The sequence below is a fragment of the Mirounga angustirostris genome, unplaced genomic scaffold, assembly GCF_029215605.1.
Source record: "Mirounga angustirostris isolate CCGP_5_RB_7025 unplaced genomic scaffold, mMirAng1.0.hap1 SCAF_9, whole genome shotgun sequence".
NCBI classification, from domain to species: Eukaryota; Metazoa; Chordata; class Mammalia; order Carnivora; family Phocidae; genus Mirounga; species Mirounga angustirostris.
Window position 1 is genome coordinate 104,765,399 of NW_026991717.1, and position 18,551 is coordinate 104,783,949.

Here is an 18,551-nt window from a genome sequence, read left to right on the forward strand (position 1 = left end):
GCTCAGGTGACTGGTTCCAACGTCCCAGGTGGAATGCATGGTTTAGTAAATATTCTTTGACGTTTTATAGTTAAAATATATAGTTACAGAAGAGTCTCCTGTTTAATTATTGCTAGCTATTCTTCATGTAGTTGACATGTTTTTCACTAGAGAAAAAAAATTTTATCCATCTAAATCACTTTAACATGTTTAAGCACATAGTAAAATGCATTACATTAAATCATGGGTGATCTTAAGTGCTCAAATGCCTCCTTTATAAATGGACAGTTGCAATTAATTAATTGAACATTATTATTGCTGTTGTTTTAGGACCTCACTAACTTAACCAGGCTGCCTCACTTAAAGGATTTGTGTCTGAATGATCCTCAGTATAAGACCAATCCAGTTTGTCTGCTGTGTAATTATTCCACACATGTATTGTATCACTTGCCTAGCCTTCAAAGACTTGACACGTTTGATGTGTCAGCAAAACAGATCAAGGAACTGGCAGATGTAAGTGCATCCCTAATCAGATATCTGTGACTTAAGTTTAATTAATGCTTCTTTCTGGCTGTGTCCACATATGGTAGGTAGTATTATCTTGTCAGTTCTTGTCACCAACTCTACTTTTGCCCCAGTGAGCTGGCTATTTCACATAAACATATATAAATAACATTAGTACTGGAATATTAAATTTGATGACAGTACTAGAAGGTGAATTAATAGAAAAACACAATTTATACAAAACTAAAAAATCTGAAAGATTATCATGAGTGTCAAGAATAACTGAACTAGTGCAATATATACAAAAATTAATAAGGCCTAACTAACGTAGAAATGAAATAAATAACCCTCTCATTTGGAATACTATATATCAAAATTAAAAAATATCCATGGTTGATGGTAGTATGCCAGGATTAGGTAGATTTTAATCTAATTAAAAATGATTTGGGGTTCCCTAGAAGTACAGGTGGATCAACCCACACTCCCAAAATCTTGAAGATCTCTCAAATCTTGAAGAGAGCCATTCCTAGGCTGCCATTGATGGTGAACCTCCCAGTAAAGGGTCTAATTTCACATACCATCAAAGAATTCTATAATTTCAGAATGGAGTACATAGGAATTCACCATATTTATTAATAGTCTTTCCACATTGTATTTCTTCCTTTCCTTCCACTCCAGTGCGCCACTTTCGTTCATTCAGTTAACCATGTAGTAAATAGGTTTTGAGTATCTAGAGTGTGCCAAGCATGATGATGCCCCCACGTGAGCCCTCTCATCCTTTGTGGCTCATCCATCATCTCAATATAAAGCATGCCTTTATCTATTTGTCTTGTTCCTCTTCTCTTGCTAGCCTGAGGATTTTTCTCAGGTTCCATTCTCTCCTCTCTTTTCCATAACTGAGATTATCCTCTCTCCCACCCCAATCTAAAAAGTGAACTGTCTTGCAATATCAAGCAAAGGGCTAGAGTTCTTGTCTATTAGCAGATGATCAAAGTCATTGGAGATTCAGGGAAGAATGTCTTCTCTAACAGTGTGAAGTCAAAAATAACAGTAAAACTTCACAGTAACACATTTTTTGAAATGTCCATTATTATCTGCAGAATTTTACATTAGGCAGTTTCTTCCAAGGTGAGCTGGTTCACGCTTCATGAAATTACTTGGCTTATTAACTTCTCCAACAAATATTTAATACCTATTACATTCTAGCCACAGCTCAGGCCCTAGAGATACAGTGACTGAAACAGACAAAATCCCTGCTTGCTTGGAGTTTACATTCTTACGGGAGAAGACAAATAATAAGCAACTAAGTAGGAAAACAACTAGTATGTCAGGTAGTGATAAATGCTATGGAGAAAAATAAAACAAGGGTGAAGGAAACAAGATTATTTGTAGGGCCAGAGGGAGGAGTGTTGGGTACTATATATAGAATTGTTGGGAGAGGATTTCCTCAGGCAACACTTGGGCAGAGACCTGAAGGAAGTAAGTGAGCAAGCTTTTCAGGGATCAGCAAATGCAAAGAACTTGAGGCAGGAGCATGCATCTCAAATTTCAGGAACAGGAGGTTAGTGTAGGTGGAGCTGAGTAAGTGAGAGGAAGAGAAGAGATGAAAACAGGAATGGCCGAGGGGGGGAGAGCATATGAGACTGCAGGATGTTATAAAGATTTTGGCTTTTACTTTGAGTGAGGTGGGGCCACTGGAAAATTTCGAAGAGGAAAGACAAAATGACTTATTTTTTAAAGGGATCCTTTTCACTAATGGATTAAGAATAGAGGATTTGAGGGGAAAAGGTAAGTGCAGAGAAACCAGTTAGAGCCCAGTTACTGGGATGAGAGGTGTTGATGGTTTGATACAAGGTGTTAGTGGAAGAGGTGGTAAAAAGTAGTCAGATTCTGTAGTAGTTAGAAGGTGGAACCCATCTGGATTTGCTGTAGACTGACTGGATGTGAGGTGCAGAGGAAAGAAACAGTGATTCCAAGTTATTGGCCTCAGCAACTGAAGGAGGGAAGAAGTTGCTCTTAATGAGTTGAGGAAGAATATGGAAGGAGTGGGTTAAAAGGAAAAATCATGGTTTAATTTTAGGCATGTAAAATTTTTTAGAAGATTTTTTTATTTTAGAGAGAGCAGGCACGCATGCAAGTGGGGGGAGGGGCAGAGGAAGAGGGAGAGAAGCAGGCTCTCCTCTGAGAGCAGAGCCTGACACAGGGCTTGATCTTACAACCCTGAGATCATGACCTGAGCCAAAATCAAGAGTCCGACACTTAACTGACTGAGCCACCCACCCAGTGCCTCTTAGGCATGTAAATTTTGAGCAATCTTTTGAACATCTGAGAGGATATGTTCAATAAGTAGTTAGGTATGAGTCTGCTATTTAAGAGAGTTGCCTGGCTTGGAGATACAAATATGAGAGTTGAAAGCAGAAAGATGGTGCATAGAGCCAGGGACTAGATAAATCACCAAGGGAATGGTGTAAATGGGGAATTGTGTCAGTTGGGTCTTAGAGACTGGGGAGAGAGGAGGAACCTGCAGAAGAGATGGAAGAAGAGAGGTAAGAGAGGCAGGTTCTTTTGACATTCTGGCTAAGGTTGTCATACATTTGGTTTAGTCTTGTATATGTCAGAAGTACTATCATTAAAAGAATAAAATAAGGAATTGTTACACAGTTCCTTATATCTTCTCTTTCTTCATCCTTTTAAGGCAAAAATTATATATATATATATATATAGCTCAAGTTTTTATTTAGATCAAGATGATTTTTCAAATTCAAAGTATTTTTATTTAAGGATTGCATATGGATTCCAAGATGCTTTTTCTTCATTACCATTCCTAAGAAGACAGGTTGTATCTGGTTGTGGCAATTCTCCAATGTGATAAACTCTTGAGCAGGGTACTATTGATTCTTCCAATTTTAACCCATGACTCTGGAGTCATTTGTGTAAACTATTAAGTGGTAAGTAAAGTCAGGAGGACCACCATAGAGTCAGCATGGGAAAGAGGGAAGAATATGGGAGTTTAAAACAGAAGACTTGGATTTAAGCTCCAGTTGCATCCATTACAACCAGTCACTTAGACAAGGCCTTTCCCTTCCCAAACTTCAGTTTTCTGAACTATTAAGATAGTGATGATAAAAATAGTACCTGTCCTGAGGGTTATTGTAGGGACACAGTGAGTTAATGAGCATAAAACCCATTTTAATTGTTAAATACTATAAAAATAATCACTATGAAACTACATGACTTCATTCTTGTTTGGTAATCAAAGAAGCAAATGGAACAAATTTTGTTTGTTAGTACAAACATGCAATTGGATTTCACATTATAGTTAGACTATTTTCAAAAAAATTTTTTTACTGTAATAAGCAAGTAATTCTACCAAAGTGGAATTGGATGAAAAATGAGTTCGACATTCTCAAAAGTTCAAACACAAAAAAGCAAATTGAATATAGTAAGCCTATAAAGTCGATTTGCCATGTATTTACAATTTACAACATAGTCTTCCCCACTTTTCCAAAGTCTAAGTATATACTCTCAAACAAGGATAAAAAAACCCTGATTGATAACTCTTATTTATTGTTATGACACTGTAAGTGATTTTTGAAAGAGTTCAGGAATGGGGCGCCTGGGTGGCTCAGTCGTTAATTGTCTGCCTTTGGCTCAGGTCATGATCCCAGGGTCTTGGGATCGAGCCCCATGTCAGGCTCCCTGCTCAGTAGGAAGCCTGCTTCTCCCTCTCCCACTCCCCCTGCTTATGTTCCTTCTCTTGCTTAGTCTCTCTCTGTCAAATAAATAAATAAAATCTTAAAAAAAAAAAAAAAGGAAGAGTTCAGGAACAGTAAAATATCATAATTTATGTCCCTAAATGCAGATATAGGTATATTCTTTTTTTTTTTAAAATGTTTATTAATTCTATATAGGAAGAAGGAGTATTTTTTTTTTTTAAGATTTTTTATTTATCTATTTGACAGACAGAGACACAGCGAGAGAGGGAACACAAGCAGGGGGAGTGGGAGAGGGAGAAGCAGGCCTCCTGTGGAGCAGGGAGCCTGATGGGGGGCTCGATCCCAGGACCCTGGATCATGACCTGAGCTGAAGGCAGACGCTCAACAACTGAGCCACTCAGGCGCCCCTAGGTATATTCTTAATAAAATATAAAAGTACAGTAGAAGAAACTGTGCAGGGATACACTAGAAACTGAAATCAGTAGATATCTGTGGAAGGTGGGGCATATGGGAAACAGGTGTGGGAAGTAGACTTTTCATTGTATACTTTTCAATTATTTTGCTGTTTGAAACATGAATATATTACTTATTCAAAAATAATTAGGGGGCCTGCGTGGCTTAGTTGGTTAAGTTCAGCCATCTACCTTTGGCTCAGGTCACGATCTCAGGGTCCTGGGATCGAGCCCCGTGTTGGGCTCCCTGCTCAGCGGGGAGTCTGCTCCCTCTCCCTCTGCCCCTGCCCCCCCACTTATGCTCTCTCTCTCTCTTAAATAAATAAAATCTTTAAAAAATTTAAAAACAAAAGAAAAGCAGTATTTTTTTGTCCCCCACCTAAGGGACTCCAAGTTAAATTTGAATTTCAGATAAGCAACAAATAATGTTTTAATATCATACTTCTTAAATTTAGTTATACTTATCCACTTATACTCAAGCATTATTTACTGTTTACCTGAAGTTCAAATTTAACTTACATTTTATCTAGCAATCCTATCTCTACTCATGTTCTCTCATTTTAGATTTAAGAATTCAATAGAATTTTTTAGCTGCCACTGACTCAAAGTATTCTTTGTTGGATTTTCCATTTTCTCCAAATAGTCAAAAATTAAGAAACACGAATTGCCATTTCATTTTTTCTTCTAATTCCGTTGCACTTCCAAAATAAGCTCTTCTTTATCAGGAATTTTTTATACCTTAATCATTCTAAAAAACATTTTTTTTTTCCTGAACCATTCTGTGTTATTAATGCCTTATTTTTTGCGGAGGAATTTAGTGATTTCAATTTCAGAACTTCATAATATGCATGGGCAAGGGAATTCTCTTGGCCTGTTCATCCTAGCATATATTTGTGTCTGTTCCATCTTTTATGCCAGATAATTCTGTTGGGATCTTAATTATCCACTCTCTACCAAATAAATCACATAACAGGAGCCTGCATCTATGAAAATACATGTCCAGAACAGTGTACAAGCCTTCCAAATTATTTGAGGTACAGGTTTCCTAATAAAAAGAAATGCCTTCATTATTTCAAGTAAACAGTTAAATATAAGTCACATTTAATAGTGCATTTGATTTGTTTATTTTTTCCTCAGCTAGTTCTTTTTGACTAATACTGCTTATGAGTATTAGCTGTAGTAGTATAGTATTAGTATAACTGGTGTATTTTTCAATAGTAGACTTAGTCTATTTATCATCATGTATTTATTAATAACTGAGTGATCACTGGTATTAAGGTATACTAGGTGATGGGTAGATTGACAATTTACTTATTTGCTCAGTCTAAAACAAGTTTATTTAGAGCATCCTTTTAGAGAATTGGGGGAAAAAACCCATCAAATCCATGATTTCTTAGCCATGCTTTTAAAAACTCAATTGAATAATGTTACATTTGCTTTTAATGCTTTCCAGTGTATTTTTTCCCTAAATTAATCAAATAGGAATAATATAATTACATATTTGCCTTAGTAGTACTGCCTCTTTAGCTAAATGATACGATTTTATAAACAATTCTATCTGGAGGCTCTTAATGTTGTCATCCTCGAATAAATGTGAGTATGCCTCACACTTAAAATATTATCCACAAAGAAAATCTTTGGAATTTTATATTTTGCTTATTAAGTTTACATACAGCACTCTGTAGCCATTATCATTTCAACTATCATCATTATTAGTAATCGAGCATTCAAAACTTTCCAGTGGGTTGGTTATATAGAACATATCACACTCCCGTAATGCCACTAATATTTACTTATAATGTTTTTTGCTTCAGTTAATCTTTTGTTGTTTTTTTCCCTCACTTTTAGACCACAGCAATGAAAAAAATAATGTATTACAATATGCGTATAAAAACTGTTCAGAGGCATCTTAATGAAGACCTTGAAAAACTGAATGATCGAAAATGCAAATTACAGAAGTTGCCAGAAGAACGAATAAAATTATTTAGCTTTGTGAAAAAAAATGTAAGATTTAATATTATAAAATTTCAGTGGCCATATCTTAAGAAAACTGGCAAAAAGACAGCATTATCTTTTAAATTATATATATACGTATATATATAAAATTTTTTTTATTAATACTTCCAAGTTTGCCCCCAAACTTTTGATTCCATTTGCTTGACTAAGCTTCATTGTGTGCTTAGAAGTCTGCAACCATAAAAAGGTATAGGCTTATTAATTTATAAACATTTTAAAAAGCTGTGTAATCCAGTATGAATCCAAAAGTTATAGAGATCTATTAGAGTTATTTCAGCTGCATTTTTTTAGACCCCTTCAGGCTGTGCTCAAAATTCATTTTTTTGCCTAAAGTGCTAAAATATCCCTTTACTAATACTATTAAGGTATTAAGACAGGGTGGGAACTTTAAATCAAGCTGTACTTCGGTAGTTATATTATGTGTGTTTTTTTTTTACTTGGAGTAAATTGTATTTCCTTTACCAAAAGTAGTCTCTGAAAAATTAAGGATTATTAACCTCAAAATAGAACATATTAGAACTTACTGTATTTTTTTAAAGGCAAGAAAATATAATCATTCAACAAATGGTATTAAAAAAATAAACTATTTGGGAGTAGGGGAATTGTATTCTTAGTTTACACTTCACCAAAAATAAATGCCAGTGGGGAAAAAAGAACTAAATGTAAAAATTTTAAAAACCTGAAAAAACTGAAGAATATATAGATGTATATGTTTACCTGATCTCAGCCTACCAAATAAAAGAAATACTAGAAATGACAAAAGAACAGAATGTAGATTCGACTGCAAAAAATAAAAGTAAAATGCTTTGGTACTTAAAAAGCATCATTAATAAAAGTAAACAATAAATGACAGTCTGAAAAATGTCTTCAACAAACATCCTGGACAGATGTGATATCCCTACTATAAACAGTCATACATAAAACAAAAATCAAATATTGAAATAGAAAAACCAAGCAAAGCACATAAACTTCTATTTTACAAAAGAAGAAATAAAGAATGACTAATAAACATTTGAAAGAAGAGCTCAACTTAATTATGAATTTCCAAATGTGAATTAAGGTAACAACCATTTTGCCTATAAAATTGTCAAAGTATAACACATGGTAGTGCTCAGGCTGGTAAAGAGGAGTGTGACACTACTGTACCACCGATGGAATGTAATTTGGGTCGTACATATTCACAGCCTGAAAATGCTTGTAGCCTTGGACCCAGTAAATCTACATGTAGCACTCTGTTCTAAGGATTTGGATAAATATTTACATACATAAGCTATTTATCACTGTACTATTAATAACAACAAAAAATTGGAAACCTACCTGAATGTTTAACCAGAGAGGAAGAATTATTCATTCTTTTTTTTTTTTTAAGATTTTATTTATTTATTTGAGAGAGAGAGAACACATGAGAGGGGATAGGGTCAGAGAACGAAGCAGACCCCCTGCTGAGCAGGGAGCCCGATGCGGGACTCGATCCAGGGACTCCAGGATCATGACCTGAGCTGAAGGCAGTCGCTTAACCAACTGAGCCACCCAGGCGCCCAAGAATTATTCATTCTTAAGATAGAATAGTATACTACCATTAAAACCCAAGTCTTTTAAATATATTTAATATTTATAAATACGTTAATTATCATTAATTATATTAATAGATAATATGTCATAATATATTTTTCTAAAATAAACAGGTTTTAATTAATAATATAATAGAAAGTTATCCTCAAAGTAAAACATTAACAAAATTTATTTTTGAATAAAAAATGAACCAGTATATGAAAATCATTTTATATCTATTTTTATGTGGAAATGAATGTATTAAGTAAAACCTGCAAATGTGAAAAATAATACCTCTAGATAAACTAGTAGACATTTTTATAAATGTCCTTAATTGTTTTTTAACAGCTGGATATAGCCATTATAGAGGGGGAGGACAGATAATTTGTAAATTTCTATATATATACACCTCTCCATGTATAGTACAATTTATCTTGAAATCCTGCAAGGCAGGGATTAAGGCAAGGCAAATGAGGCACTCACTGTGGGCCCAAAATCTGAGTGCTAAAAACCTCAGTAACTGCAATAAATCATACGTAGTACAGTATTTTTTCAAAATGCAGATGAATGCTGACAAAGCCCATTATGAACAAGAAAAAAACAAAATATCAAAATTTTAAATAAAGACATTGCTATGCTGAGCCATATATAGGAGACTGTGGCAAAAGGAAAAATATGCATCCCTATATACATGTTTTGTATATTTGCTGTGGTTGATTTTTTTCCCAGAATACCAAAGTACTTGAAAAAATATTAAAAAATTGAAAGGTAGGTGTGATAGAAGTCACATTAATTTGAAGTTTAGATATTTTATTTATACCAAAGCCAGTATTTGTTATAATTTTACTTTGGCTTTAATAGAAGCAAACTCATCACTTAATATTTAAAAATCCATTTCTTCGCTTTTCTCATTGTCAATTAAAAAAGCTGCCACATTTGAAGTAGTTAAGACTGTCCCTTGGTCAAGAGAAATTGGCTGACTAAACTTGTACCGAAGTTGTAATCACATGTTTAGCATGTTTTTGTGAAGTTTGGCCTATTTATTATCTAGATTTTTATTTTGTTAATTTAAATTAACTATATATTTAATAATTCCACTAAAAATTTTTGCTCTCTGGCACACTGATTTCAACAGCTGGAACGGGAACTTGCTGAACTCAAGGGATCTGGCAAAGGGCACAATGATAGATCCAATAACAATAAAGTAACAGAACTTGAAAAATCAAAGAACTGTGAAACTGTCACAGAAGAACCAAATCTTCAACAGAAGATACTGACCAAACTAAATGCCTTGAATGAAAGGGTAACATTCTGGAACAAAAAACTAGATGAGTATGTTTTATGAATTGTCTAGTTGTTCAAACTCGAAACGAGAGAATAGAACGTTCTAGGCTATCCAGTTGAGCTCAGTTCCCTTCTTCATGAGTGGAAAGAATTATATGATGAAGTAAAACATGGAATGTGTTTCTAGTCCAGTTCCCAGTAGAGCTAGACATCACTGGTTCAAAGCTGACATACGTAGTTTTTTCGAGAGGCAATACTTACTTAGGCACAGTGAACTTCCCTCCACTGGCTTCCTGTCACATCACTGCTCTAGTGAATGCAAACTAAAAAAAGAGCTGCTACTGATGCAGAAAACTCACCACATAGATCTGACTGAGCAAAGCATATACACAGTTGTCTGGAATCATGTAGAAACAAACTCTGGTTGAGTATCAACTAGAAATATAAAGCAAGAAAACTTAGTCGTGTAAATTTTTTATTTACTAGGGCACTAAATGGATAAGTTAGTTTGCCCTGTCAATACTACTACTACTACTACTAATAACTAACATTTATTGGATTCTTTGTGCCAAATTCTTTGCTAAGAGCTTTACAAGTATTTTGCATATAATCCTCAAAAAAGCTTTTTCAGGTGTGGTACTATTAATATTGCCATTTTACTAAGAAACTACAACATAAAAAGATCTGAGAGTCATAAGTGGCGGAGCCAGGTTAGCCTTCTAACCTTCACATATTCTGAAGTTAACATAATTTGAAGTGATTTTAATTGCCAGAAATAGAGTATCTTTTCCTTGGTTTAACTGTTAACACCAGGCTTTCTTTATCCATTGAAAGAAGCCTATATTTTCACATCAGCTATAAAAAAAAATTATTTTAATCTTAATGTGATTTTTAAGTGTTTCTAATGGCTTTATTTTTTTTCTTAAATAGAATTGAAGCAATTTATCGTGTTGAAGTAAAGCAAAAGAAGAGAAGTCATGGATTATTGATCCCATTTTTGTTAATTGAGTTGGAGACTGTGGGAAATATCCACTTTGAAGAAGGCACTCGATCTGATGACTGGTAAATCTATCTGAAATTTAGTTACAGCTTTAAAAATAATTTTAGGTGCTTAAGATAGATCATCAACCAAAATAAACTTATAAAATCTTCAGATGTCTAATTTTCAAAACACTTCTCATATAGAATATTCATCCACTGTAAATTGGCCATTACCTATTTTGCCATCAATACATTTTCTGTTGCCAGAATACAATTTTCAAAAGTTTATGGCCAAGTATTAATTTTATATATGTTTATACTATTCATTCCTGGACTGGACATAGGCCTGGATTCTGAATACTGTATGAGAAGCTAGAATACTGTATGCAGAAGCAGAATTGGCCACAGCAGGTTGCAAACACTGGAGGAAGCTCCCTAGCAAATTTCCTGGGGGTCCATAGTCAAAGTCAAACCAGTTATCTATAGCTAGCTAGGGTCAGGGTGCACATGGACTCTGTGAGTTAAAATAAGGCATACACTTAAAAGCCAGGAATTTGGGTGGAAAGCCCATTTAGATAAAAATGGAGAGAGCCACCAGAAACAGAAGAAGCAGGAAACGGACATACACACTTCAAAATTGAAGCCTACTGGTACAAACCAGAAAGTGGTTGTGTTGCTTCAACTCGAGGGTACAACCAAAGAAATGATTTTAAAGAACGGAAAGAAGGAAGGGAGGCAGGAGGGAAGGAAGGAAGAGGAGAAGGGAGGAAGGAAGGAGAAAGAAGGAAAGAAACGAAGGTGGGAAGAAGGGAAAGAAGAAGTTTGCAGCAGAAAAATATCACTAATTTTAACTTTCACATTTCTGCAGTCATTTTCTCAAAATTGGGGAGCCCACAAACAAGCCAAAGATTGCCACAGAATCCTAGAATATGCTGCAAATTTGGGTGTGTGGAAACCAGGAAACACATAAAGCTATAGAATGGACTTGATATATCATCCCAGAGGATTTTGCTCGCAATCAATGTTGAAACAAACATTGACTTTTATGGAGTAAAATGGAAAAATTGCAGTAACTTTTTATAAAGAAAAATACATGATTGTTATGGATTACTTTAAAACAAGCCCCCTGATTTATATTATATGTAGCTCTTAACCTCTGTGAGTAAAATCTTCTAAAGGGCCTTGGGGGTATGTTGGTGGAAAAGTCTGAGAAGTTCTGCCCAAGTAAGAAAGAGACCTTTTAAAATACTTTTTTTTGTATCAATGCATCCATTTGCCAAGCAGTTACCACTGTTTGCTTAACCACAATACCTGATTTTTATGTACAAAGATATAAAAGGTATTCATCCCAGTTCCCATATAAACAAGGCCTTGATTTTTCAGGTGCAAAAACTGAATGGTGTCTGTCTGCTGGGTGTATGAATAATTTTTTAGGCTTTTGTTTATATTCACTCAACCTAAATAGATTTGTTTATTATTATTTGTTTCTTTTTAATTTATTGCAGAGGAGGCTCTTTACAAAACAAGTAGATTATAGAGAAAAAAACATAAAAATAAAATGACTTAAAAGACATTTAGGTAACTTTGTCAGCCTGATAGTAAATTAGCTTTGATGGATTTTTTAAAAAGATTTTTTATTTATTTATATGAGAGAGAGAGAGAGCATGAGCAGGGGGAAGGGAAAAGGAGGGGCAAAGGGAGAGGGAGAGAGAGAGAAGGAGGCTGAGTGAGGAGCCTACATAGGGCTCGATCCCAGGACCCCATCAGGCTTGATCCTAGGACTGCGAGATGATGACCTGAGTCTAAGTCAGATGCTTAATCAACTGAGCCACCCAGGCACCCCAGCTTTGATGGATAATCAAATCTGATAAATTTGATCAAATCAAATTTTATAATTATTAGCAATTGTTTACTTGGTTTTAATAAGAATAACCTTGATCCATTTTAAGAAGAAAATCAAATATATATTGGCAGAATTTGAAAGACTGTTTTTTACTTTTAGTGTACCACAAGCTTGGCTACCTTAGCTGTGATTTTTTTATGGATGTTAAGAAATAACTACTGGGGTGCCTGGCTGGCTCTGTTGGAAGAACATGCAACTCTTGATCTAGGGGTTATGAGTTCAAGCCCCACATGGGGTGTAGAGATTACTTAAAAAAAAAAAAAAAGGAAAAAACTACTAACGTGCTTTAAATTGCTCTATGTGCTACATGTCTAGTTATTTATTTAAACACTGGCTTCTCTTTTATTAATACTTTTAAAGCCAGTGATTTAGGATTTAAATAAAAAGTACTGGAGTATGATACATGACATGTATCATATGATCTCACTGATATGAGGAATTCTTAATCTCAGGAAACAAACTGAGGGTTGCTGGAGTGGTGGGGGGTGGGAGGGATGGGGTGGCTGGGTGATAGACATTGGGGAGCGTATGTGCTATGGTGAGCACTGTGAATTGTGTAAGACTGATGAATCACAGACCTGTACCTCTGAAACAAATAATACATTATATGGTAAAAAAAAAAAGAAGATAGTAGGAAGGGAAAAATGAAGGGGGGAAATTGGAGGGGGAGACGAACCATGAGAGATTATGGACTCTGAGAAACAAACTGAGGGTTCTAGAGGGGAGGGGGGTGGGGAGATGGGTTAGCCTGGTGATGGGTATTAAAGAGGGCACGTACTGCATGGAGCACTGGGTGTTATGCACAATGAATCATGGAACACTACATCAAAAACTAATGATGTAATGTATGGTGATTAACATAATGTAATAAAATTTTTAAAAAGTACTGGAGTAGAGCTAGAACCCAAATACAAAGATTTTGTCAAAACAGCCTTTATTTATTTCTTTAGCAAAAGAGCATTGCAGATTTCTAATTATGTATCATTTGATATTTCTTAGCTTCATTTATTTTATGAAATAAAAGGACTATCTTTTTCAGTTTAAAGACGACCTTGTTTTATAGAGACTTCCTTGTTGAGTAGATTTTTGCCACTGTAGCATTATCATTACAGATTTATATTATCTACCTATGTATTACCAGTTGAGCTAGCCATTGACAGCAGACAACATTGGTCAAGTCAGGACTCACTCCAAAGCATAAAACATAGTCCTTGTGCTTGAGAAGCTTTGAACCTGGTTATAGATTCAGGGCATTTACAGTTTGAAGAAATAAGTTCAAAACATCACAAAATAATATATAAGTGACTATAAGTTCCTTGGGGACAGATAAAATGTTTCATGTACCTCATAAGTCATAAAAACTAGCATGGGGCTGGCTGGATTCGTAACTCCATAAATACAGTTTGATGTTTCTGAATCACTTAATACTCACTTTAACAGTTTCACTTTTGTGTATATAATGACGTTCAGTAATCTAACCCTTATATATAAAGATTTCATGCTTCCTGTACTATTTCAGGGAGTTACAGCAGCACAAACTTTTTGTTTTATACTGATAAGACATTGATATAAGTCAGCAAATAAGTTGACAGTATTTATTAAACCCTTGTTTAGGTTTTTGAAGTACATTTTAATAGGTTTTATTGAGCTCCAGCCATTTAAAAAATGTGCATTCTACATTTGCTAAATGAGTGCATCATTTGGATATTATTGAATGATCGTAGGCATCTCTCTTTGTAACTCAATCTCAGTCAGTGATGTATATCACCACTGGGGATGCTCACACATGCCAGTACCACTGAATGAGTGATGGTACGCAATGAAATGATGGGCCCTCACTCTCCTAGCCTCTACTGTACTTGATGCTGCTAACCATTCCTTCTTTGTAACTTCACCTCTCTTGTTTGTTTTTTTTTAAGATTTTATTTATTTGAGAGAGAGAGAGAGAACACAAGCAGGGTGGGGGGAGGGGGAGGGACAGAGGGAGAAGCAGACTCCCTGCTGAGCAGGGAGCCTGATGTGAGGCTCCATCCCAGGACCCTGAGATCATGACCTGAGCTGAAGGCAGACGCTTAACCGACTGAGCCACCCAGGTGCCCCTCACCTCTCTTGTTTTTTGCACCTAGACATTTTCTATTTCCTTTTTATATTCTCTTGCCAGTCTCTTGTATTCCTGAACTTTTAAAAACTACTTACAGTTAGAGTCTTTCTCCTTTACTCTATTCCTGTTAGATGTTTCTATCTGGATGTCCAACTGGTAAGGCAAACTCAACACATTCAAAAGAGAACTCATCTGTGAAGTAATAAAATATACAGTAAGGTTAGAGTCAGAAAACCTAGGTCAAACTCTATCTACATAATCTTGAATCAGTCATTTAACCCATTTGAATCTCATCTATAAAAATGAAAAAAATGAAAATCTACCACAAAAGATTACTGCTAGAATTAGACAAAATAGTGTAAAAATACTTAGTTCTTAATCTTTATGTTTTTGTTTTCCTCTTCCTACCTACAAACCACCCCTTCTACTGACTTCTCCATTCCTGTTTGTGGCACTACCATCCTACCAGTCATGCAGACTCAATAAACATTGAAGCCATTCTTGACTCCATTCTCTCCCTCAGTCTCCACATCCAATCAGGGCAAGACCCTCCATGATGTCTCTTGCATTCATTCTCTCCTCTCCATTGTAACCCAAATCACCTGCACACAGGACCTCAGAACCTTCCTCTTAGACTATGCTACAACATCTAGCAGAGTGTCTGGATGTAGTAGGCACTTGGTATTTGCTAATCAATCCGTAAAGATAACTAACCATATACTGAGATGGAAAACACTCTGGAGGAGCAGGCTTAGAGGCAGGTGTTGAATTAAGTTTGGGAAGCCTATTCCATGTGCAAGTGAATATACCAAGTAGGCAGCTGGATGTTCAAGTCAGGGTATATCCATCTAAATTGGGTAGAGATAAAGTCTGGGAATAAAATGTTGGAGTTTATTGGTGTATATATAAAATGTATTTTTTCTATATATTGCCAAGGAACCAGATGAAATCACCTAGGGATAGTGTTCATGGAAACAAGAGGAGAGTCAAAGACTGATTCCTGGTGCAATCCAACATTTAGAAACGTGTCAGAGGAAAAAGAACCAGCAAAGAAAACCATGAGAAAGCCTGTAAGAAGAAAGCCAGAAACATATAGTTTCATTGAAGCCAAAAAAGAAAGTGTTTCAGTAATGGAGGATTACTCAACCAATGTATCTTTTAGTCAGAACACATATATAATAATTAATAAAACAACTCTTAATTTTATGTTTCAAAGCTTAGCATCTTTTTTATTGATTGAATAAGTATACCTAGTTTGAAAACAGACATGGAACACTACATTAAAAACTAATGATGTAATGTATGGTGATTAACATAACATAATAAAATAAAAATTTAAAAAAATGAAAACAGAGCTATAATATGACAATGTATCTTTAGCAAAAACATAAAATATGGGCTATAACTTTTTATCATATGTAACTTTGTGTTCTTCAACATTTTAAGGACAATCTGTTATTTTCTTTGTATATATTCTGTCTTCCCATATAGGTTTAACTCCTGCTATGAATTAATTCTCTCACGTTTTTGTACATGGGACTTCAGAACATATGGAATTACAGGAGTGAAAGTAAAACGTGTCATCAAAGTCAACAACCGCATTCTGAGACTAAAATTTGAAGAGAAATTCCAAAAGTTTTTTGACAATGAAGATAATCATGATTCAGAGTAAGAAGTTAAATTCCATAAGGAACATTTTTATAGAAGTCTGATTTTATTTTGTAAAAGAGTCTTTCTTTTTTAAAAGTTTACAATACTAAAAATATTACCTTGTTAGTAAATATTTCCTTTTCATGCATCTCCCTTGATTATACCCACACTGGGGCTCTTTTTGAGACTGAGGGGGATTGGAGGCTTAATAATGACGCTGGAACATGCATTGTAAATGGGAAATATCCTGCAGGATATACGGTTGTCTTATCTATAGCTAAGCTTTTTTGGAATCAATTCTCAAAATTTTTTTTGTCTCAATTATTCTTAAGGAGCTATCGAAAGATGCTGGAATGTCTTTTTTATGTTTTTGATCCTGAAGTTACAGTGAAGAAAAAGCATCTGCTACAAATACTTGAAAAAGGATTCAAAGACAGTGAAACAAGCAAGGTAGTAACATAAAATGTTCAGAATGCTGCTTTCTTCCTAATGAATAAAGCTCTGCCATTGGTCAGGCAGAGTTCAATTCTTTTTTTTTTTAAAGATTTTATTTATTTATTTGAGAGAGAACACATGAGAGGGGATAGGGTTGGAGGGCAAAGCAGACTCCCTGCCGAGCAGGGAGCCCAATGCCGGACTCGATCCAGGGACTCCAGGATCATGACCTGAGCCGAAGGCAGTGGCTTAACCAACTGAGTCACCCAGGTGCCCCAGAGTTCAATTCTTAATCCTTTTTTTTTTTAAGATTTTATTTATTTATTTGACAGAGAGAGAGCACAAGCAGGCAGAGAGGCAGGCAGAGGCAGGGGGAGAAGCAGGCTCTCTGCTGAGCAGGAGCCCAACACAGGGCTCGATCCCAGGACCCTGGGATCATGACTTTAGCCAAACAAAGGCAGACACTTAACCGACTGAGCCACCCAGGCTCCCCAATTCTTAATCCTTTTATCCATATTTATAACAAACTGCTGTTTCATAGACAGCTTGGTGCTGGAAAGTATAGCATCTTCCTTCCTTGTATTATACCATTGTAAGTCCATCAATTACTTTATCTGCCTCACTTTATCTTTCTAGGCATCCTATTTTTATGTTGTGACCCTTTTATTGATGATCTTGAAATCTACTTCTCTAATCTGTTTTAAAATCTCCAATGTCCATCTTGAAAACACTCCCCATCTTGAAAAAAGAAATCCATTCAGTCAACACTGCTGGGCTTTCTAGCTATCATTCTGTTTCACTTTTTCTCTTTTACTGCCACCACTTCTTTATTCTCTACTTCATTTTCCCCCCCTTGCCCCCTGGTCACTCTGAGCTCTAAAATATCCAATCATCCTTTCTTAGTCTTCCACCTTCCTGATAAGGCAGCTGTAACACACAGGTATAGAGCAGTGCCTCCTCACCCTTTTCACATCATGGCACACATGAAATGATAATGTTGCCACATTTAAATCCTGGCTTTCCTACTCACCAGCTATGTGCCTTCACCTCTCTGTGTCTGTTTCTTCCTATCTGAATGAAAGTAATAATAGTATCTATTCCACAGAGTTGTTGTTAGGATTCAGTAAGGTGTGCATTAAAGAGTTCTTGGATACTTGTTCATCCATGTTCATAACACCATTATTCACAATAGCCAAAAAGTAAAAACAACCCAAAGGCCCATTATCAGATGAATGGATAAACAAAATGTGGTATATCCATATTCAGTGGAGTTATTAGTCAGCCATAAAAAGGAATTAAATTCTGACACATGATACAACGTGGTTAAACCATGAAAGCATCATGCTAAGTGAAAGAAGCCAAACACAAATGGACAAATATTGTATGATTCCACTTACATGAGGTACTTAGAATAGGCAAATTGGTAGAGACAGAAAGTAGGATAGAGGTTACCAGGGGATGGGGAAGATGGAGGGATAGGGAGTTATTGTTTAATGAGTACAGAGTTCCTATTTGGGATGATGAAAAGTTCTGGAAATGAATAATGGTGATGGTTGCACAACATTGTGAATATACTTAATGCCAATGAGTTGTACCCTTAAAAATGATTAAAACGGTAGTTTTACTTTATGTATTTTTTTACCACAATAAAAAAAAAAATCACTGGGCGCCTGGATGGCTCAGTTGGTTAAGTGACTGCCTTCGGCTCAGGTCATGATCCTGGAGTCCCTGGATCGAGTCCCACATTGGGCTCCCTGCTCGGCAGGGAGTCTGCTTCTCCCTCTGACCCTCCCCCCTCTCATGCTCTCTGTCTCTCATTCTCTCTCTCAAATAAATAAATAAAATCTTTAAAAAAAAAAATCCCCCAAAAAGCATTGCAGCCACTCAGTGGAGAATGGACTGGGGGGAGCAGGAGCAGAAGACAGGGGCAGTATACGGAGGACATAGCTCAGCAGCTCAAGCTAGAGTTGATGGTGGCT

General features: G+C 35.7%; 2 protein-coding genes across 10 annotated transcripts in view; one reads left to right on the forward strand and one right to left on the reverse strand.

The window, feature by feature from the left end:
- The window catches only part of RTN1 (reticulon 1), a 385,922-nt gene that overhangs the window by 258,634 nt on the left and 108,737 nt on the right, over positions 1-18,551 (reverse strand). For 8 of the 9 annotated variants that reach the window (XM_064571133.1, XM_064571130.1, XM_064571127.1 and 5 more), the window contains one exon: positions 14,583-14,679. The exons of the other annotated variant lie outside the window; for it this stretch is intronic. In XM_064571133.1, coding sequence (XP_064427203.1) covers positions 14,583-14,679 — 97 coding nt within the window. The remainder of the gene's footprint in view (positions 1-14,582; positions 14,680-18,551) is intronic. 9 annotated transcript variants of the gene reach the window in all.
- The window catches only part of LRRC9 (leucine rich repeat containing 9), a 114,983-nt gene that overhangs the window by 17,379 nt on the left and 79,053 nt on the right, over positions 1-18,551 (forward strand). Inside the window, exons 7-12 of the mRNA XM_064571136.1 lie at positions 310-492; positions 6,500-6,655; positions 9,354-9,550; positions 10,433-10,564; positions 15,979-16,155; positions 16,470-16,587. Coding sequence (XP_064427206.1) covers positions 310-492; positions 6,500-6,655; positions 9,354-9,550; positions 10,433-10,564; positions 15,979-16,155; positions 16,470-16,587 — 963 coding nt within the window. The remainder of the gene's footprint in view (positions 1-309; positions 493-6,499; positions 6,656-9,353; positions 9,551-10,432; positions 10,565-15,978; positions 16,156-16,469; positions 16,588-18,551) is intronic.